Here is a 22,610-nt window from a genome sequence, read left to right as displayed (position 1 = left end):
GATGATTAAATTAATTTTTAAGGTTTAAAGTCAAGACTTGGGATTACTTGCCAAAGTAATTGTTGTTTATATGTTTATTGTTCTAGTGAAAGTGTAGTTTGTGTTCATTTTATTGTGTTATCACTATTGTTATTGTTCCTTCATTGTTCTATAATTTGTGGTTGGTTTTTTAACTTAAATTCTATTGCCTCTACAATATGCCGTCCACTGGTTGTTTGGCAAATTTCTAAAAGCAATTTGGTGAAAGGCCCAAAAGTGTCAGTCTTTTACTTTCCAAAAGACCCTGCTCGAACCCAACAGTGGTTGAAAGCTTTGAAGTGGAATGATTTTACTCCAACACAATACTCAGTGGTAAGTACAATATGCTTTCTCATTCAGTAAACTTATTGCCTCTTACATACATTGGTATGTGACTTATGTGAGTTACATTTTGAGGCCGCCTGCATTTTGAGAGCAACAAAGGTTTACTCTGAAGAAACAGGACAGCTTTTAGAAGTTCTATTGGCACATTTACATTTTAAAAGAAAGGTCTTGGTAATAATATAAAACCCATTTACCAGTTTTGCTTACCTAGATTCAAGGATTTCCAAATTTTCTTTGATTGAGCAGTTTTTACATTAGTTTGTTGTACTTTCCAAGACAAAGGGTTCTAACCAAACTTGCTTTGGCTGGACTTTATTGGATATAAAAAGCCATATCTATACATATCTGGATCAGGAATGAAACGTTCTTTGATTTTTCACTCACAACTTCTAATCAACTACACGAAAAAATAAAAATAAACATATTTTCTACTGCATCTCCATAGGTTTGTGTACAAAAAAAAATCCGATAACGCCGCCATTAAAAGTTACATTCTAGGCTTTCTTGTAAAGAAGGCGGTGGCAAAACTCAACTGTTAAAGAACCACAAACAAACAAAACAAACTAACACTATACTACAACAAATACAAACATCAAACAACAAATTTTTGCGGGTTTGAAACTCCAAACTTTCAATGACTTTGCGTCAATTCAACTGCGCAGTAGGCGAATGCGCAATCAAAGATGGTGGATTTCCGTCCCCCTCGCTTAATGCACAAACGGGTTATAATTTGTATTATTGTTACCTGATACTTGTTCTTTTTACTCATTGGTATAATGACATCATGGTAATGTCACAAAAAGAATATGGCGTTATAAAATGACTATCGAATTAACGATCCGCATTTGCCGGTCGCGGTGTTGTCAGAAACCAAGGATGGTAAACAGTAAAGGATTGCTTAATCCCATAAGCGCAATCTTGCCGGTATCGGCTCGGGCCGGTGACGATTTTTACGTCACCATGGGGCCGGAGATCTCGCGTTCGCGCGATTGTTTTGCGCGATTGCAGTCGATCATTCACCAATATGCATTTTAAATTTCAATGGTTATATTGAGTGTGAGTTTTTAAAATTGTAACTAATAGAGCAAAAAAAGACAATTTGAGAGTGTTATAAATTGAGTTAGGTTTATTACGAGTTGGTAAGTTTTGTGAATACTGATTAAAAATCATTTTATAATTTAACCAACGAGTGTATTAATGAAAGCTATGTTTAATCGAAATGTTTATGTATGATATACAGGGTGTCCCACGACGAAAGACATCGATTGATATTGGAAAAAGTATAAATAGGAGAGTTTTAGAAATTTGGCAGGATACTGATGTGGGCATGCCCAATCTAACTAAAATATTTTCAAGATGGTTGCACTTCCGTTTATACCGGAAGTCCATCACAACTTTCTTATTTTAAATAGAACACCCTATATATTATTACATATTTGGATTCCTCACAAAATTCTGACCAGCTTTTGTATAGAATGCCCTATGCCTATCTCTAGCCGTTTTCGAAATATTTGATGTTTTTCAAACGAAATGGGTTGGATTTAGGTATAGGCAAGTAAATTGAAACTTATAGTAATTTTTAATGCTCAAAATGATTCCGTCATAAAAAATGTGGGTTTCTATTTAAAAAACTTGAGATTTTTCATTTTTTTTAGTGGCAAGTTTATGATTTTTTTTTGACGACCCTGTATACAAATGAGTCATTACGCACCCTCAGTTTAATAAAACGATCCTTTATTTACAATAACCCAAAGTTTCATTGCAAAATAAAATACGGTTTTAACATAGTACAAAAATATGTTGAGCGTTGCAACTGTCACTTTTTTGGAAAAACATCAAATATTTCAAAAACGGCTAGAGATAGGCATAGGGCATTGTACACAGAAGTTGGTCAGAATTTTGTGAGGAATCCAAATACTCACACTTTACTAATACAATATGTATTAGCGAAATAAAAAATATATGTATACTTATAAAAAAACGCAGTAAATCTCGTACATAGCGTCTCGGGCGAATATTTAGCGTATTGTGCGCCCGAGGACCCACTGTGACGTCAGAATTCATTCGCCGCCGGGAAACAAAATCGGCCGATCGAGCAATCCTTTACTGTTTACCGTCTTTGGTCAAAAACGAGAAATGAGAAACCAGAGTGCGCTGTTGCCTGTTGCTGTTGCGCACGAGCGCAGTTGTTAAGAAGGGAAGGGAAGCTGCAAGCTTACTGACTGGCTTATTGTCCATTATATTAAAGTTTACTCCCTTTTGGGGGCCTTTTGTTTATTTTAGATTATCTGTACACTTGTGCAAGTTTATTGTATTTATTTGGTGGGTTTTTAACGTTTTTTTTTTTAACTGGTTTGTACGTAATGGATGATCCGGGACGGATGATGAGCCACTCAGCTTCGGGCTTAATGGCCCCGCAGCCCTACGGGATGACTCCACAAGGTAAGTTGCATTTACTACGCTGATTTATTATGTAACCCTAATAAATAGGCTGTTTACTGATTGTGTGTGAAAATTTTAAGCTTAAAAACCTTTAAGCAGAACAAAAACATGGTGGTCAATTTTCTAGCAAAACATGGGACAAAGTAGAAAACCACTCAGTTGAACTTCAAAGTGAAGTGTTTTAATGTATATTGAGTATTAAAAACAGTAAGAAGGCTTTACTGATAAGTGACAAATTTTGTAGGTTGAGCATAGTAAAGTCCTCAGTAAAGTCTTAAATAATCAACATTGCAGTTTAGTTATTGTTCAGCTGAATTGCATTTACAGGCTGGTTTGTTAGCTCTAGTAACCAGGAACTAGTCCTTCCAGCCTGCAATACTGCTGTCTAGCTATCTATTTATATTTATCTATCTAAACAGCCCTACTTATTTATTTATTCGTATGGCATACATGCAGTATAGACACAAACAGTATACAAATATACACAGAGCACAAGTATACTAATACAAGCTACATATAAGACCAACTAAATATTAATATCTAATTTTCCAATCCAAGTTAGTGCTGTAACATCAGCCTTCATGAGATCACTTCAGCTCCTAAACATCTCTCTTTGGATATAGGCCTCCTCTTGTCTCCTCTGTGCCTCTTTATCATTGGCAGTTTGTGTCCATTTTACTCCAGTACACTTTTTCAAGTCATCTGACCATCAGCCGAAACTGCTGTAGTGACTAAAAATAAGGCTTGTTTAATAAAAAAAAAAACAAAAGCCAGTTTGTGCAAAATAAAGTCAAAAGAGAAATATATTTTCACACATCAATAGATCAAAAGTACACTCAGTATAAAATTTATAATTTTACTAAATTCTGTTTAACTATATTTTTATTCCATAGAAATTAACAAAACTCTGCAGCATTTAAAAAACAAAACAGGTAAATAATAGCATTGCCAGTTTTTGATTGATCAGAAAAAAATGTTTGTTTTTTCTTGACCAATCAAAAACTACAAACAGTGCTGGGATTTATATGAATACTACTCAAGTAGACTTACCTTGATACTCTTGACTCAAAAATGTTAGGTAACTATTATGCAAGTATTTAAATGTTATTAGGTACTTAAGCTATTGATTTGAAAAAAGGTAGGTATACAAAATTGTTTTTTTATTGATGAAGCAAAAAAAGTAACAGGGTTAAGTAAAGTTTGGATTTATCTCACATTCTTTTCTTTATAGTTGTAGTAATGTAGCAGTATTTTTTAGAACTATTTGGATGTTTGGGGTATTAGTTACTTGATTATCTGTCTCTTCATTTTCATAGTAGTATCTTGAATTCAAAAAGTTGGTAAAGCATTGAGATGTTTCATGCATGCATATCATAAAATATGCTTTTAGGTTGTCAAAGTCTTTCCTTCAAAATGTTGACTCACAAAAGAGTTCAGATAGTTGACATGTTTATCATATTATAAAAGAAGCTTCTGGCCCACTTTTCGTTTGTTTAGTTTTCCTTTTTGCTCATATGTTTTGACACTTTTAGTGCCAACTATCCACTAAATCCTTTGTGGAATTGTAAATCTGTCTTGTTTTCTTATTTAACCCTTTTCTGTACAACTTTGATGTATTCAAATTTGCATACTACCCTTGACACATTTAACTTATTTCCAGCATACTTATTTGTGTACTACTGTTGACAAGTCAAATTTATGTTGAGATTGAAAAAAAAAATTACTTTACAGTTGATAAGTATAGTTCAATTTAGTAAATAATTTTTTCGACATTTCATATGAGCAGAAAAAATTAACATTTTCACAAAATTGTCATAAATATTCTATACTACCTAGAGAATTATTATTCTGATACACCAAAAAAAAATAGTTTCTCAAGTAGAGAAGAAAAATATCATCCTAATTAATTTGATTTTCTTATAAAAAAATGTAATTGTAACTTTCAATTCAATTTGTTTTTAACAAGCTGAACCACCTTGGATCGAGGGATTTGAAAAAAGAAACAAACACTTTTTGTACAAATGGATGTTGTTATTTCATATTTTAGATGCAAAGGGCATTTCATAATAAAACCGTGGAATAAAATAACAGTATAGAAGTTGCACAAAATGTCAAACATTGGTATTGTTAATTTACTTTCACTTGTTTTTATGCACATGGATCTGTCTGGAAGCAGGGTTGGGTTGATTTAAACCAAAAATTATATTTTTTAATTACTCACAAAATAAAGTAAAACCAAAAAAAGTCTTTAAAAACCAAACCAAAATAAATTGAATTAGGCACTTAACTATTAAAAACTAAATAATTAAATAAAAAATCACTTTTCTTAAACTTCCTTGTAAAGTCTAAACAAAAAGAACAAATTTCCTTCTTTTTCTCTTTCTCAAGCTGTTTTGTATGCATGCATGCCTAATGTAGAGCTCGAATCAGATGAGAAAAGGCCACCGCATCATCAATGACGCAGTTTTTAAAACTATTTCTTTCTCCTTCTACAGTTGCCGTCGCATTAGATATAATCAGAGGCGTCCTATTAAAATATTCCCGAAAATATATTGTTAAGCGGTCAAAAAGCCACTTGGCAACGTAGTACGGTTTTTACTTGGACACAATTAAAACAGATGCGGCAGCGGCCAGGGACATTTGGACCTTTTTATATGCTTTTACTAGCCGGCACTCTAAACGGTGTTGCCAAGTTTAAAAAAATGTAGTGGCGGACAGGGAGACTTAGGGGGTTAGGTTAGGTTCCGTTTTAGTCTGGTGTTTTGGTTGTATTGTTGATGGTCGCAGTTGAAGTTCACATAGTGTTATGAATAAAAAACGTTATTTTGTCAAAATGTCTTTCAAAAAGGTTGGAAAGAAAGGTGTTATCATATACAGCCAAGGCCGTGAAATCGTCAGTAACGTCTTACAATTTATGAAGAAAGAAGCAGAAGGAGTTTCCATTCCTTTGAAAAACTTGTTGTCTTTTATTTTCTTTATTAAAAACGACGAAAATGTTTCATTTTACTGATAAAATAATAGCACGCCACTGACTGGCTGCAACAACTTGGAAAGTAACGAGAGCAGCAATATTTAAAGCGAGACGTACAGAGATCGTGACATCATCGTTTGATGACGCCTGTGGCCTTTTCTTAGCTGATTCGAGCTCTACTTGGGTGTCACTCTAAAAAAAATCTTTCTCCAATGATAAAACTTCATTCTCAGAGCATTAAAGTCATATTTTTTGAGCTTAATACATAAATAGCTATTTACACCTTTTAGAGTCGTTTTTACACAGAAATGTAGCCCTTCATAAGGGAAAAAAAGGACCAAAAAAATAATTTCAATAGGTCTTGTACAGGGTGAGATATTCTAAATTTAATGGTGAATTTTGTTCATCAATTTAGATCAATTTGATGCAACACATAAGTTGCATCAAAAAAAGGATCAAAATGAGAACAAAACATATTCAAAACACTGGAAAATTGAGTAGAAAAATAAAATCTCCTGATTTCACGCAATAAACAATTGATTTTTTTGGACTCGGGATTTTTGACAACCCTGGTATTTCGGTCCAATTTCTAAATTACTATTAAATTAAATAAAGTAAAAAAAATCAATAATCTCTGTTTTTTCACTTAAAATCAATAATTTCTGATTTTTTTACTTAAAATCAAATTTTGTCCCTTCTGGAAGTATCTTTCCTTTACATCAAATTAAAAAGATTTTTTTAAGTAAAATGTTTGTAGTTTTAGTAATATATTTTGTCTAACTCTCTTTGTTTTTGTTTAATAATGTTGAGTTTTTTATGCTTTCCTAGTCTGTGCATTTCTAAACTACTAATTTAATATTTAATTTATCTGATCAATTTTTTTTCATATGTTTAAAACATTTGCTCTGTTTTTACATCCTATTGATTACTGTTTACCTCAAAGTTTTGAAGTCAGTTCTAACTGAATAATTCTTTAAAGATGGTAGTACAATTCCAGCTTATATGGTTACTAATCAGGAAAACTTTTTACTAATCATTGTATTATTTTGTTTAAATAGGTGACGCCTCATCGGGGGGTGAAAGCGAACCACGAAAACAGGACATTGGCGAAATTCTACAGCAAATCATGAACATAACCGATCAAAGTTTGGACGAAGCTCAGGCGAGAAAACACACATTAAATTGCCACAGAATGAAACCTGCTTTATTTTCTGTGCTATGCGAAATTAAAGAAAAAACTGTTCTGTCGCTTAGGAATACACAGGAAGAGGAACCACCAGATCCTCAATTAATGAGGTAAGTTATAATAATGGGGATTGTTTTTCAATCAGCTTAAAAGAGTTGTTTGTGTGCATTCTCTAATCCAGTGTAGAGCTTCACATAGGTTTGTACATCAATTGACAATATTAACATTTTTTAAACATGCAACCAGGAATTCTATATAAAGTCTGAAATCTGACAAGTTGCTGTTTGTTGAGTTAGTTCAAAATAATTATATTTTAAAGTACCACTAACTATTATACCTACATTAGTACTAATCATCATTATTTGTGAAAATGACTATTGATTAAATACAAATAATTTTGTAGATTTTCTCTCTTCATTTTAAACTGGAACATGGCAATGTTAGGCGTATTTTTTTATTGTTGCAGGTTGGATAACATGTTAATAGCGGAGGGCGTAGCTGGTCCAGAAAAGGGCGGAGGCGCCGGTGCCGCTGCCTCTGGCTCAGCGGCCGCGCAGGCTGGACAGCCTGACAACGCAATTGAACACTCCGATTATCGGGCTAAACTGGCACAAATTAGGCAAATCTATCATCAAGAGTTAGAAAAATATGAACAGGTGAGTGTTTATGATTTTTAGATCAATACTGTAATGTGCATTAATTTTTTTTTGGTCCTCCAATATAAAAGTATAGACTATAAAGCAAACCAGTGTAGTTTACGGATACGTCATCTTGTGCCCGATTTTATTCAAATACTTATGTTTAATATTAGATCAGTTGTTCAGCACATTTTTTCTTTTTTTTTATCAGACTTACACTTAACTGAGAATATACATATAAATTGATATAAATTGAATATTGAACCTACTTACTATACAATACTAAGTAAAATATAAATGGATCTTCTCTACCAACGTAACTGCCAAAATAACCTGGTTATTTCATTCAAACAATGGCACTTTTGTTGTCGTTTAGAAGGCACAAACATTTGAAATTTGTCATGTCATCTTAATTTGTAAACATAAAAAAACATAATTATATTAATAATTTTTTCTTGGTCCTGTAAGCGCGCACGTGCTTGCTGACATACTGAAATTTTTTAAACTGTCAAATTTTTTTTTTCTATGAGGGTTATTTCTGCGCTGCCTGACAATGTTTTATCTGTTCTCGCCGATGCAATCAGCGCATCCTTTTCTAAGGCAGTTTTCCCATCATGTCTTAAGAGGGCTCAGGTTATTCCTCTTTACAAGTCCGGTGACCGCTCCTGCCCTGCTAACTATCGACCGATTGCCCTGCTTCCGGCACTGTCTAAGGTGCTGGAGAAACTGGTCCAGAGGCGGATGATGTCGTTTCTGGAGCGTCATGAGCTTCTCAGCCCATTTCAGTTTGGCTTCCGGCCAGCGATGGGCACGAATGATGCTATTTTTTCTTTTCTTCAGGATTTGTATGGTTGCATGAACTCCGGCGAACTTTTCGGCCGCGGTATTTTGCGACTTGTCGAAGGCGTTCGACTGCGTAGACCACCAGATCTTGCTTTGGAAGCTTGAAGCTTATGGCTTCCGAGCCGCTTCTTTGTTGTGGTTTCGCTCTTTCTTGTCCGGCGGGAGCCAGGAGGTCTTCATCGCGGGCCATGGTTCTGGAGAGTTAATGTTAACTTCGGGTGTCCCTCAGGGCTCTGTTCTTGGACCTTTGCCGTTCTTGATATACATCAATGATATTGTTTCTCCCTATTAACGGACAATTCACTGTTTTCGCTGATGACGCGACCATTCTTTGGAGCGGCAAGAGCGCCGATTAATTGACTGCCACTATTGATGGGGACCCATCTCCATAATCAAACATTGGTGCAATTCCTGTCATTAAATATCAGTAAGACCAAGATCCTACATTTTGGATGCTCATTGCAGGAGATTTTTGTTGAGGGTGAGCCATTGTGCGCCCCTGGAATGAACAAGTTTCTTGGTCTTATTATTGACGACTCGCTTCGATTCGCTGAGCATGTGGACGGTCTGTGCTCTAGACTGGCGTCGGGTTGCCATGCATTGAGGGTAATCTCTGGCAATCTGGATTACCATCTCCGCTACGGCATAGCTTTCTGGGGAGTTTGTTCTCGAAGCCGCTTCAACTCTGTGTTTCTCCTGCAGAAGCGAGAATTGAGGTGCTTGTGTCGTGTTGGATACAAGGCCTCATGTAGACCCCTCTTCATTGAACATGGTATCCTCACCTTGTGCTGCATTTTCATCTTAGAGACGATTTGTCTTGTTCGTGGCAAGTTTGGGGGGTCAGTTGTCCGATGGCTCTGGCTCGGTGACTCGCAGTAGATTCGTTTTGAGGCTTCCCATTCCTCACACGGAGAAGATTTTAAGTCATCGCTTATTTACGGTGGAAAGAGACTTTTCAATAACCTTCCTCTCCACGTGAGAGGCCAGCCATCTGCGCATGGATTTAGGCGTGAGGCTGAGAGGTTTTTGCTTGACGGGGCGTACTATTCTCTGGACGAATTCTACTCCAGTTCTTAAGGCGCCTTGTTCTGCCATAAATTGACCAAGCAGCACTGTTTGTGTTTTTGATCCTCTTTCTCCTCTCTTATACAGGGTAACTGTCTTTTTGTTTTGTTTTTATTTTAATAACTGTAAGGTGTAATTATGTGTGATTCTTATTGTATGTGTAGTGTAATAACTATGTATGTTCTTTTTTTGCTGTTTTTGTATGTGTTTTCAGTGCTTTGTCAAAGACTTTAAGTTACCGACAATAAAGCTACTTTTTTGATTGATTGATTGAATGAAATATGCTTTGGTTTGGATTTTCTATAAACTTACGAGTGCGTAATAACTCTTTCAGGCTTGTAATGAGTTTACTACGCACGTCATGAATTTGCTCCGCGAGCAATCTAGGACCCGCCCAATCACGCCAAAGGAAATTGAACGGATGGTACAGATTATTCATAAGAAATTCAGCTCAATTCAGATGCAGCTCAAACAGTCAACTTGTGAAGCTGTTATGATTTTACGGTAATAATTGTCAATCTTATATGCAATAAAATATAGTCTATTTTTTGTTTGATTTGATTTCAGTTCGCGGTTTCTCGATGCCCGACGTAAAAGGCGAAATTTTAGCAAACAGGCGTCTGAAATTTTGAATGAATATTTCTATTCCCATTTGAGCAATCCCTACCCTAGCGAAGAAGCTAAGGAGGAGCTCGCGAGGAAGTGTGGCATCACCGTCAGTCAAGTCTCCAATTGGTTTGGCAATAAACGAATTAGGTGAGTGTTTGTTTAGTAAATAGTTTTTATTTACTGTTTTTGTTTAATTTCTCAAAGTAAAATGTCAAAATTATTGATGTTTGGCACATAAGTTACCTATTTAATCTATTTTGTTGGCAATTGTTTCCTAACTTAACTCACAGATTTCTATGATTTTTCAACTGCTTCATTGGTTCTTCAGAGATTTATTATAACAAATAGCTAATTATTATCGATTTCAAATATTATAAATGCTCTCAATTTTTCAAATCTTAAGCAACTAGTTTTTTTAAATAACATTACGATTTTGATTAAATTAAAATTAAATGATTTAGAAGTTTTGATCAGTGTTTACCTAAATTTTCTTTGGTAGGTACAAACGGAACACAGGTGGGTATGTGTCCAAACAGACAATTCGAACTCTCTATACAAACTCTTTTGTTAAGATCCAATTATTCGCATGTTGGTTATTCTTGAGCTGACAATTTTTGTATTTAATTTGTATCTATTTTGATCATTTTAACATTATCAGTATTATGTACTCACGGTTCTGTAGCTTGTTCTCCTCTGAGTGAATAATACCCATTACATGCGAGAAGAATATTACTTTCTCTGACGTTTGAGTCCACTTTAGTTGTGTGAGAAAACTTTGGTGAAAACTACTTAAATCTTACAGAACACTTGTTATGGGTTCAGTAATGAAATAAGATTGAATTAAAAATGAAATTAATTACTAATTTCTGCAAACTGCTTGTATATGGCCTCCCTAATTTTACCTACTTCATATTGTAGATAGTAGGATTTTTAGTAGGTTCGCAAAGAGGTAAACTTTAAGACCACATTCAACAACTAACAAGCTGATCTGAATAAGAAACAAAAGCGACTACAGTTCTTGTTAATCCAAAAAAGAAACAATGGCGCTTCAATCACAGTAAAGAATAAGACATTCATTGTTTTTCGTCTTAATTAACGATTTTTTACTAAATGCATCGTCTTGCGTCTTTTTTACGAGTCTGTACTTGTCGCTTTATTTCTAACCTAACTTAACTAATCCGCTCAGGCGTTCCCACGTCCTGCAATTATTATTGAGCCGTCGGCAACCACGCAAATATTAAATACATAATAATAATAAAAAAAACATCTTTAGTTTACAGTATCTATAGGGTTTTGAAGATACTCAGGCATGAAATAATTAAAGACCATTTTGAGAATTTAAGGATAACTCTATGTATTGTCTTTAGGGGAACATCGTTTCATTATATGACTTTGATGGCAGGTGCTATAGAGCTTTTACATTTATACTTTTATTTATTTTATTTAATTGAAAAACTTTTTGAACACATTATAGTTACAGAGCGCATCATTGGTTATCAACTTCAACTTGTGATATGATTCATTGTCAAAATGATTATAGTTTTAGGATATGACTTAAGGCAGGGGCTATAATAAACTATATAGTATAGGACCAACCAATGTTTCTATACCAACAGTTACACAATTCTTACAAGTTTTAGAATACTTGCAGAGATCTATGCCATTTTTAAGAAGATTCTCAGTAGCATTTAGAGGTCTATGGAACTCTAAAATTGGTCCTAGAGGTCTCTGGCAATTTAAAACAATTATGGGACGGTTTAAGACCCTTTGTAGACGACTCTGTCACTTTTTAAGAGCTTGTTAGTAATATTTAGAGATTTATGGAACTTTCAAAATGGTCTTAGACGCCTCTGGCAATTTGAAACAGTTATGAGGAGGTATAATACACTTGGAGAAAATAATAATGGTATTTATTTAGCATGTAGATATAAAAATAAACACAATGACAAATCATGCAAATATAAAAATATTAAAATTAATGTAAAAATAAAATAAATAAAATGGACAAATATGGACCTAATTAAAAACAAGTAACGAATTAAAAGTAAAAACATTAAACAAAAACAAGCTAAAGCAAATTGTTCAAATTATCACAGTGTTTTATTACATTGAGCCACATATTAAAATCTTGAAGGCCTTTGTACAATACTGAATTGAACATATGTGTTGTTCTACAATTTCCACTCAAAACAAAATCAGAACAGTTTCTCGTGCTGTAACTGTGGACTTCGTTAAAACACGTGAACGGCAAACACAATCATTTTATGGACAGGTAACATGCTTAAAATCGTGGACATTGTTATATACGATGGGAGTATACCTGTTGCATCGCAATATGCACCTCATTGCTTGATTTTGCACAATCTGGATCTGATCTATCTTAAAGCCAGGTAGACCGTACAAAAGAGCAGAACAAAACTTGAGATGAGGGGCCGCAATACAGTTATACAATAACAGTCTGGTCTCCATAGACAATTGTCTTCCTACTCTCGAAATGTAGCCCACCCTGTTTGAAAATTTTTGAGTTATATAATCAGCGTGGGCATAAAACTTCAGTTCGGAATCAAAAATTACTCCCAGATACTTTATTTGACTTTCGTACTTAATCCTGATGCCATTCATAATTACATCGAGCTGCTCCAAGGAGACGTTTCTCAACCTACTTTTTCTCCCAAACAGACAAAACAAGACTTGAGTGGATTGACACTAACCTTATTTTTACATGGCCATCTAAATATATTTTCCAAATCGTTGTTTATGTTCGTCTGCATAAGATTCAAGTTACTCCCAGATATGTCAATCATTGTATCATCTGCGAACAGCTCGATGCAACACCGATCCACAGCCCCAACTATGTCATTGACATAAAGCAAGAACAGCCAAGACAGTTCCCTGTGGTACTCCATGCTGAACACACAACGGTTCAGACATGCTATTCTTATACTTTACTCTTTGATGTCTGTTAGACAAATAAGACTCGAACCATCCCAGAACCGTACCGCTCAAGCCCATGCAATGAAATTTTTTTATTAAAATTTTGCGGTCAACTGTCTTTAAGGCTCTCCTAAATTCGAGGAACACCGCCAACACAAAGTTACCAACGTCCAACTCTCTTTTGAAAATATCACATAAATTAACTACAACAGTTTCACAAGAATGACGCTCACGAAAGCCCTCTGACTGAAAGAACTCTGACATTTTCAAAATGGCTCTAGAGTTCTAGAGGATTCTGGTAATTTAAATCAAGAAAGTTTTTCAAGCCACATTTTACTTCTAAAAATGTCGGTAACATTTAGAGGTTTATGGAACTTTCAAAATAGTTCTAAAAATCTCTGGCAATTTAAAACAGTTTAAGTTTAAGACACTTCTGGAGAGTTTTGATACTTTTTAGAAGGTTGTCAAAAACCTTTAGAGCTCTATGAAACTTTCAAAATCGTCTTAGAGGTTCAGAGACTTCTGGCAATTTAAAACAGATATGAAAAGGTTCAAGATACTTGTAGAGAACTCTGACATTTTCAAAATAGCTCTAGAGGATTTTTGGCAAATCAATCAAGCTTTTTAAGCAACTTTTTACTTCTGGAAATAGTCTATAAAGTCTTGATGTAAGAATTTTTTCCATTTCTATGCCTTAACGGCATTTTGGACACAAAACTGCTCTATATAACACGCCATTGTAAATAACATGACACTGGTGGATATTCATTACTGGCAAAAAAATTCGGATTGTATTGCATACTGGGGAAGGTTTAAAACTTGTCACATCTAAATTACTTTATTGCCTAAAGTTTTGATTTTAATAATTTTATAAAGTTTAAATCCAAAAGTAATTAGTACTTACAACTGTACTAATTAGTACATCTGTTAATATTAAATAATATCATTATTATTTGGTAACGGTAATGAGCTGCTAGTCTGGCTTTTAGGGTTACTGTTAAACTTACATATTATTTTTGTACTGTTTCTTTGTTTTTGAAGCTTCAAGAAACTAAAATATTGCCAGTTTAAACAAAGCATTTCAGGCATTTACACTTGTTCACTAGATTCTTCACGGTTTCTTTTCTCTTTCTCCTTGTATGGAACAGTCATTAATTTTTAGACAAGACTGCAATAGAAAGTTCTCACTGTCACATTTACATGTCACTATGGAATAAGCCCCCTTAAAATAAGATCTCTGAAAATGAAAATATGTAAGTTTTCCCCCTCCTAGACTAAACCTCGGTTAACAGCGCTCAAGTTAACCGATCCACCTCATCTTGAGAATAAAAGCAATCACCTGATTTTCCTAATATTCAAAGAAAACGTGTATAAATAGTTTTTTGAGAGAGATAGAATAGACATGGTGTTAGAAAATACGTATTACAAACCTATAGGACATGTAGGAAATGCAAAGATGAATAGTTGATTATGATGATATCGAAGAAACGACTGAACGAAATGACTGCAGTTTTCTTCAATAGTTTAGCTAAGTGGAGTACATGATTTGATAATCCTAAGAAAAAATTATTCTGTTTAGTGGCGGGAAACTTAGCATGTCGTCACTTTTTTTATCAAATAACTTACACGGCATTTAGTTGCAAATGTGACACTATCGGTAGACAGCTTATTTTTCATAGAGAAAAAATAGAATCTTACAATGTAACACACACGTCGATGAATTTGGACATAAAAGAAAATGTCAATTTGGCATTGTTAAAGTAGTACAATTTGTTTTTAATAGTTGCCTATCTGTCAATTTTGTAGCTTGGCATAGTAATTTTTTCGCAGAACTTTGCAGAACATCCTGTATCTACAAAATTAAAGCTCTGGCGACATTTGTCTATAGAACAGTTTCTGTTAATTTTTGCATTTCCTACATGACCTACGAGGTAGGTAATACGTATTCTGAAACACCCTGTATATATTAACAATTTGTTTTGTTTGGTAGACTGGTTACTCTCCATTTAGTAATTTCTAAAAAACTTAGATAATTGAGTTATGTGCCGTAAGTATGTCTAATTAACCGTCGAAGTAAAAAAAGTTGCCAATTATTGTTTTTTTTTTCATTTAAAACCAAAAAGCCAATCAACTCAAGAAAATAACCAACTATAGAACACGAGCCTATTAGAAATTTCGAATTTTCTTCGACCGCAGGTACAAAAAGAACATAGGCAAGGCGCAGGAGGAGGCCAACCTGTACGCTGCAAAGAAGGCTGCGGGCGCTTCTCCGTACTCCGGCACTCCGACGCCCATGATGTCTCCCGCCCCCCCACAGGACTCGATGGGGTACTCCATGGGCGGCGCCTATGACCAGGGTTCGGCGTACGACGCCAGCAGCTGTGGGTACGATCCTATGCACGGGCAGGAGCTGTCTCCATAAGTTTGACTTAATAAGTAGGTGAAGGCACTGATTGCGGACATTTTTTATCAGACATAAGTTTTTTTTATTAAATTTTATTTTTATTACTACTCATTAAAAAAAAAACGTAAAGCGGATCTGATAAATCTTGTCCATTGTTTTTGCTTGTGCTTGTAGATCAGACTCTTTCAGTTAGTTTTTTTTTTAATTGGTAATTAATTATTATCTTATGGAGACTAATAACCAGCTTACAGCTTATTTGCATGGAAATACGAATGACATTGATTTTTAACTTTTATTGGTTCACTAATTGTTTTCATTTCTTGTTTTATTTAATTTAATTGCTTGTAATATGAATAGATTATGCATGCAAGGAATTTCAACGCTCCCACACGAGAAAATGCTCATTGTTTCCTATAGCAAACCTATAGTGGGTAAAATTAAACCATATGTAAATAGATTATTCTAGAATGACGTTACTGGCAGTTCTAATGAGCACGGTCATATTTTTAACTTTTGTTTACATAGTTTTTCTTCAAAATTCGAATGTTTTGATAAATCCACAAAAGTGGCAGGATTAATGCAGTAAATAAAGTATATCCCAGGTTTAGCGGCAGTGACGCAATAATTGTCGTTCCTTATCTATTAGTGAACTGAGCAAGACGGAATTTTGACGTCATTAACGTATGGTTCATTTTTTTTCCGTGGCGGTTGCGTCATCCGCCATATTGAACGTGCTCCGCCATATTGAAATTTACGCACGTCGTTTATTACAAGCTAGGCTATTCATCTTTTTAATCACCTGTTTGGACGTTGACGTATTGACAAATTCCTCTTTTAAACCTCACAATATGTATCTTTCATTAAGCAATTATAAATGAAAATAAGAAAACATTATTGTTTTGAAAAAAAACATCAACAAGAATCTCACATGTTTTGCATGCAATAAATGCTTTTTTTTCGAAATCTGTATAATTCATCGGTCCGTTTATTACTGCAACAAACAATACACCAGGTTCACATCTACTCGTAAAAGATGTGGCAACATAGGGCACAGTCCCAACTGACTGTCGGCTAAACATTCTAAACAACATTTTGAGGATAGGAATTTTAAAAAGTTGAAAAACAGCAACAACTAGAAGAAATAAAAACTTAATTTAGGGTTGTTTAAGTTTATTAATTAGTGTTGTTATTCCGAGACCTTCGTAAAATTTAAGATTTTTCTTCACCAAACTGGAAAACTTGCAAACAAAGGCGGAAAGTTCCAATCAAACTTTGGCTTGGGAACAATAACCACATTCAATTTTAATTATCTGGAAAACATCACAGATAGGTGCATTCAAACGAGTCATTAACAGCCCAATACCAACGTTTCAAGAATTATTCCATAAAATTTGCAAGAAAGGAAAGGCAATGTGTGTATCCTGGAGACTATTAAATCCTTGCAGTTTTGTGAAGAATTTCCATTTGTAAATTTACCCAGCATTAAATACATATCATTTTGGTTTTGTTGTGTGACTTATTTAACATGTTTTTTCAATTTCAGTTCAATTTATTGTAAGAGCAGGTAGGTACCTCAGTTAAAGAAATTATCTAATTTTATGATTGTTTATGAAGAAAACTAGACTTCTTAGATAAAAAAGAAACTCGAGTGTACTTTTTAAAGATTTTATTTGTATATTTCATAATGTGTAAATAATACAATTAAAATACTAATTTACCCTACTATCTGATGTAAAAGTATTTAACAGTAGCACCATCTGTTTCTAGTCTTAGTCAGAGAAGATATGACAAAAGTTATAAGGGCTAATTCTGCAAAATAATGGCATTTGATCAAATTTACATATGAAGTAACTTATATCTTTCTAATATTACCTGAAACTTACTAGAAATTTGTTTTTTTAACACTCTGCATATGGATTTTGACAACACCATTATAACCATTGCTTCAAACACCTTTGTTCGTTGTTAAATTTGGACCCTTTCAACGCATGATAAGCAAACTCCAGATTAGGCAAATAAAGGTACCTGAAACATAAGCTATTTAGTATTAGCAGCTCATTAATACCTCTACCAGAGTCCTTTTTATAATATTAGGTAAATCACCTTGTCAGCTTCTGCTAAATACGCCTTTTCTCTATATCCATGTTTCTTCGAGAACCACTGGCTTGAATAAACTTGGTTTTTGTAGTGTTCTTGTAAAAACTTTTCTTGGGAGTAAGTAAATATATGGGCTGTTTCATTGTGACACTGTTTTCTATTAGAAAAGGCATCCTTTTCTGTTCCACAAACTCTAGTTCCTTCAGAATGTTTCACTGGACCCGTTGATAGTTGTAAAGTGTATTAAGGTGGCATTTTCAAAACTGACTACCGAATCACACACACATTATCTAGTCTCACAGGTAGTATCGCAGTTAAATCGAAATACTCGTTAAAATATTGTAAAATTTACATCAAAAATAAAAAAAATTCTCTTTTTTACTTTTTGCGAATAATGGGGACCGATTTTCTAGATGATGCTAGGCTAGATGACGTCAAAATTCTATCGCGCTCGGAACGCATGTAATAGACAAGAAAGGCAAATGATGACGTAACCACCACGGGAAAAAAAATGGACCATATGTTCTTTAACCAGTCGTTAAAATTCGGGGAAATCCGGCGCTGTCCGCAACGCCAATAATTAAAATTCGTAATATCGGTTGTTTGGCGTTTGTTGACAGTTTCTTCAAACTTGTCCCGTTGCAACTTGATTTGGTTATTATTTTGTGTGAGTTGTATTTGAGTTTTTTATATTTTGATATTTTTGGTAACCGAAAATGTTTAAACAGTACAGTGAGAGCAAGCAGAGGCTGAAAGTTGTAAAGTTGTTTATATTTTGCTTTTTTCCAGCTTAACCTCACTCTTGTGAGTCTTGTCAGATCGGTAAACAACTGAAGCACTGTGAATGTCAATTGTCAATCAATAGGTCTGTTCGCAGAAAGAACCCCCAACTAATAATCAGAGAAACATGTCCAGCTATTGACCATTAGCCAGAAAATGTCAATGTCACGAGCATTTAACCAATAAAAGCCCACATTTTCCGATTATTAGTTAGAAACCAGTGTGAAATTGCCTCTACGAACAGACCTTATATGTTTCTGTCCATTGCTAACCTTAAAAATACACTGATGTCATGTTGCCGAATGCTCTCGTAAAAAAGGTATTGATAGACAAAACAACTTTCTTGCGCTGACACGGAACAATACTGGGGGCGATTGCTTCATCTATCGGTAGCAAAAAAACCGAAATAACTTGAAGTAGTACAACAGTGCCACCGCACCCTCATTGAGGCGTCGTCAAGTAATGCGGTGAAAGTCAGTTGGATTAAAGGGCATAATCACAACAAAGGTAATAGGGTTGCCGATTCTTTGCCCAAGAGGGCGCCCGGCTTCACCCTTCCGGACCAGAGCCCTTCGTGGGTTTGACCATGACGGTAGCCAAAAATCTTATCGAAGAACGCTCCGTAGCGCTTTTTAAACAGCGCTGGTACGATACCATTGGCTGCAATTTATCCAAGGCACTTCTAAGCTGTCCGGATAAAGCTGCGGCAAGAAGAAATTTGTCAATGACCAGGACAAGGCTACGCCTTATAACGGGTATCCTAACGGAGCCACTGTAAATTAAACAAACACATATTCAAAATGAAGCTAAGTAACACCCCCTTATGCAGGGCCTGTAATCAAGAAGACGAGACGATAGAGCATATTCTCTGTGACTGCTCCACACTCTCACACTCTCGCCCGTACGTAGGACTAAGTTGGGCCAATCTTTCCCATCCCTTGAAGAGATCAGAGGCACCGCCCTCGGCGACGTTATCGCCTACCTTGTATCGCTAGGCTGGATGACGAGCTGGTGATGACCTCTCCTCTTGCGGAGGCGCACAATGGGCCTACTGTGCCCTAAGTGCTGCGGTGCCACCAGCCTCCCAAATTACAGATACAGAAATACAATCAAAAGACTAAAACAAAAAAAAACTTGCGTTAATTTTGGTACACTCTTTATTAAGCACTTCAAAACCTTTCTTATAAAATCTTGCAAAATGGCTTCTTTTTTGCACTATGCTATATTTGCTGTGCTTTCGTCATCAAACAAGTCGATTTTATCAAAAATGTATGCAACCATGCAAAAAGTTGTTTTTGTCCACTTGTTGCATAAATAACTATTTTTCCCATCCAAAGTAGAAGTCACTTTCCCCTTTTTTTAGACATTTTGCATGTAAAAAAATAGTCTGCAATGGTATTGGTTTTTGCTTTTCCTACAAATACTAACCAATTATTACTGTGTATCACTCAAAAAATTATGTTTTGTTGCAGATCGTTAGACAGTCTCTATCCGAAGTTGGAACAGTAAAAGAGTCGATGTTCTTGGTGTGATTTGCGTGATTTTTTTTTCGTATTTTTTCGTGATTTACAATGTTAGTCAATAACATTATAAAATCTGTATACTAGATCCTGATGTATACCGATTACTTGTATACTATTTAACTACTATTATTATAGTAACATGTGCATTACTTAGTTTTTTACATAATTTTACCGTATAAATTGCATTAGGTAAGGAGATTAAGGGTCACACTACGAAGTTATGAAATTAATTTCTTCCAAGTAGCAATATTCGCATGGTGTGGGAACGTTTTTCAATTAATCATCTGGAACTTGCAAAACGGATAACTAAGCATTAGAAAGTTTATAGTGCATGGTATTAGGCCATAAAACTTGAGATGCAATATTAAGTTAGTGTTAAGTAAATGATGGGTTTGGATGATTGGCAGCTTCTGGCGGTCTATTTTACTACACTAGCTGTAGTTTTATTAAATATTTTGTTAGGAGATTTTCTATCAGTATTTTTTTTTGTTATATTCTCGTTATGTTACGACAGTTATTTTTATAATAAGCTGCGCTAATAACTAACTATAGACTTGACTGGGTTCAGTATAGCAATTCACCGGCATAAAATAAATGTTATAACACGTTGAAAGCTTTTTTGTGTTAGTAAAGCTGCGTTTCAATAAATTGAGCAGCTTTATTGTTTACAGGTCTTTGATAGTGATTATGACGAGATAACAAAGCTACTTATTTTTTACGTAAAGTTTATCATATTGTATTGTCTGGATATTAAAAATTTAAGAGATTTTCTGTGTTTAAAGTTCCCATTCGTATACTTTTTTATTTAGACAATAATTTCTGATTGGTTTGAGTGAAAATAATAGATATTTATGCTGGTTTGAGGAGCCAAAATTTTGATGTTTTATATTTCCAATCTTATCAGGAAAGCAGAAACGTGAGGAAGTAAGTTATACTCGTATAAAGTTACTCCTGATACTTGCTTTATTAGCCAAATTATCAAGAATACCAAATTCACCTCTTCCTATTTCTGTCCTTCTGATAGAAAACCCAACATATTATCAGGAGAGCAGAAATCCGAGGAAGCAAATTTCAGGTATTTCTGACACTTGCTTCATTAGCCAAATTATCAAGAATACTAAATTCACCTCCCCCTATTTCTGTCCTTCTGATAGAAAACTCAATATTTACAGAAAATCCAGCATATTATCAGGAGAGCAGAAATCCGAGGAAGTAAATTTAAGTTACTCCTAAAACTTGCTTCAAGAGCCAAATTAACAAGAATACCAAATTCACCTCTTCTTACTTCTGTGCTTTTGATAGAAAACCCAATATTTACAGAAAATTCAGCATATTATCAGGAGAGCAGAAATCCGAGGAAGTACATTTCATTTAATCCTAAAACTTGCTTCATTAGCCAAATTATCAAAAATACTTAATTTACCTCCTCCTATTTCTGTCCTTCTGATAGAAAACCCAATATTTACAGAAAATCCAGCATATTATCAGGAGAGCAGAAATCCGAGGAAGTAAATTTAAGTTACTCCTAAAACTTGCTTCATTAGCCAAATTATCATGAATACCAAATTCACCTCTTCCTACTTCTGTGCTTCTGATAGAAAACCCAATATTTACAGAAAATTCAGCATATTCCCAGAAAAGCAGAAACGCTAGAAAGTAAATTTCATTTACTCCTAAAACTTGCTTCATTAGCCAAATTATCAAGAATTCTAAATTCACCTCCCCCTATTTCTGTCCTTGTGATAGAAAACTTAATATTTACAGAAAATCCAGCATATTATCAGGAGAGCAGAAATCCGAGGAAGTAAATTTAAGTTACTCCTAAAACTTGCTTCATTAGCCAAATTATCATGAATACCAAATTTACCTCTTCCTACTTCTGTGCTTCTGATAGAAAACCCAATATTTACAGAAAATTCAGCATATTCCCAGAAAAGCAGAAACGCTAGAAAGTAAATTTCATTTACTCCTAAAACTTGCTTCATTAGCCAAATTATCAAGAATACCAAATTCACCTCTTCCTATTTCTGTCCTTCTGATAGGAAACCCAATATTTTCACAAAATCCAGCATATTATCAGGAGAGCAGAAACGCGAGAATGTTAATTTGAGTTACTCCTGACACTTGCTTCATTAGCCAAATTATCAAGAAAACTAAATTCACCTCCTCCTACTTTTGTCCTTCTGATAGAAAACCCAATTAGTACAGAAAATCCAGCATATTATCAGGAGAGCAGAAACGCGACAAAATATATTTTAGTTGCTCCAAACCATGGCGCATTTACCAATTGTCAATAACACTAGATTTACCTCCTCATACTTCTGTGGTCCTGATAGAAAATCCAATTTTTACAGAAAAAACAGACATGTGATCAAAAAAGCAGAAACGCACGAAAGTACATTTCAGTTACTCCTAATTCTTGGCTTATTCTTCAATTGTCAAAAAAACTAAATTTACCTCCTGCTACTTATTCTATACTCCTGGTAGAAGATTTTCCAAATAGTAACAGGACTTTATTGGATTGGAATTGAAGGTTCTGATTCAACTGATTTATAAATATTGAAACAAATTTTAAAGAAATTTGGTGAAAGTTTCAACTGGATCCGACAATGGATTGGAATCGGTTGGAACATAGACTATGGTCGGAATGAATTCGGGTGCGCAGTCGTATATTGCCCACCTCTAGTACAGTGATCAAAAATAATCGTCTTAGCATTTGCGTTAAATGCAGCTGATCACCCTGTAGATTCCGAGC

General features: G+C 34.7%; 1 protein-coding gene and 1 long non-coding RNA gene across 6 annotated transcripts; one reads left to right on the top strand and one right to left on the bottom strand.

Annotated features, from left to right (window-relative positions):
• The first annotated feature begins 2,530 nt into the window (after window positions 1-2,530).
• Window positions 2,531-20,622, top strand: exd (PBX homeobox extradenticle). Of its 5 annotated transcripts, none has more exons than XM_081973411.1 (8): window positions 2,531-2,805; window positions 6,835-7,072; window positions 7,429-7,618; window positions 9,843-10,012; window positions 10,076-10,264; window positions 10,617-10,637; window positions 15,248-15,436; window positions 19,805-20,622. In XM_081973411.1, exons 1-8 carry the CDS (start codon window positions 2,727-2,729, stop codon window positions 19,839-19,841), a joined length of 1,113 nt encoding a protein of 370 aa, XP_081829537.1. In that variant the 5' UTR covers window positions 2,531-2,726; the 3' UTR covers window positions 19,842-20,622. The 5 variants fall into 5 exon arrangements, with proteins under 5 accessions (XP_081829537.1, XP_081829536.1, XP_081829539.1 ...); XM_081973410.1 differs by having other exon boundaries at window positions 15,248-15,487; XM_081973413.1 differs by lacking the exon at window positions 10,617-10,637 and having other exon boundaries at window positions 2,532-2,805.
• On the bottom strand, window positions 17,105-18,150 carry LOC145724926 (uncharacterized). Its single transcript, XR_014177129.1, has 2 exons — window positions 17,328-18,150; window positions 17,105-17,264 (listed from the first exon to the last, which is right to left on the bottom strand). It is a non-coding gene; the product is annotated as an uncharacterized LOC145724926 (long non-coding RNA).
• Window positions 20,623-22,610: the final 1,988 nt, after the last annotated feature.

Source organism: Ips typographus, linkage group LG2 (genome assembly GCF_016097725.1).
Source record: "Ips typographus isolate SLU linkage group LG2, UJ_Ityp_2.0, whole genome shotgun sequence".
Classification (NCBI taxonomy): domain Eukaryota; kingdom Metazoa; phylum Arthropoda; class Insecta; order Coleoptera; family Curculionidae; genus Ips; species Ips typographus.
The sequence above is the reverse complement of the archived record's forward strand: the minus strand, read 5'-3'. Positions and strand labels throughout refer to the sequence as shown.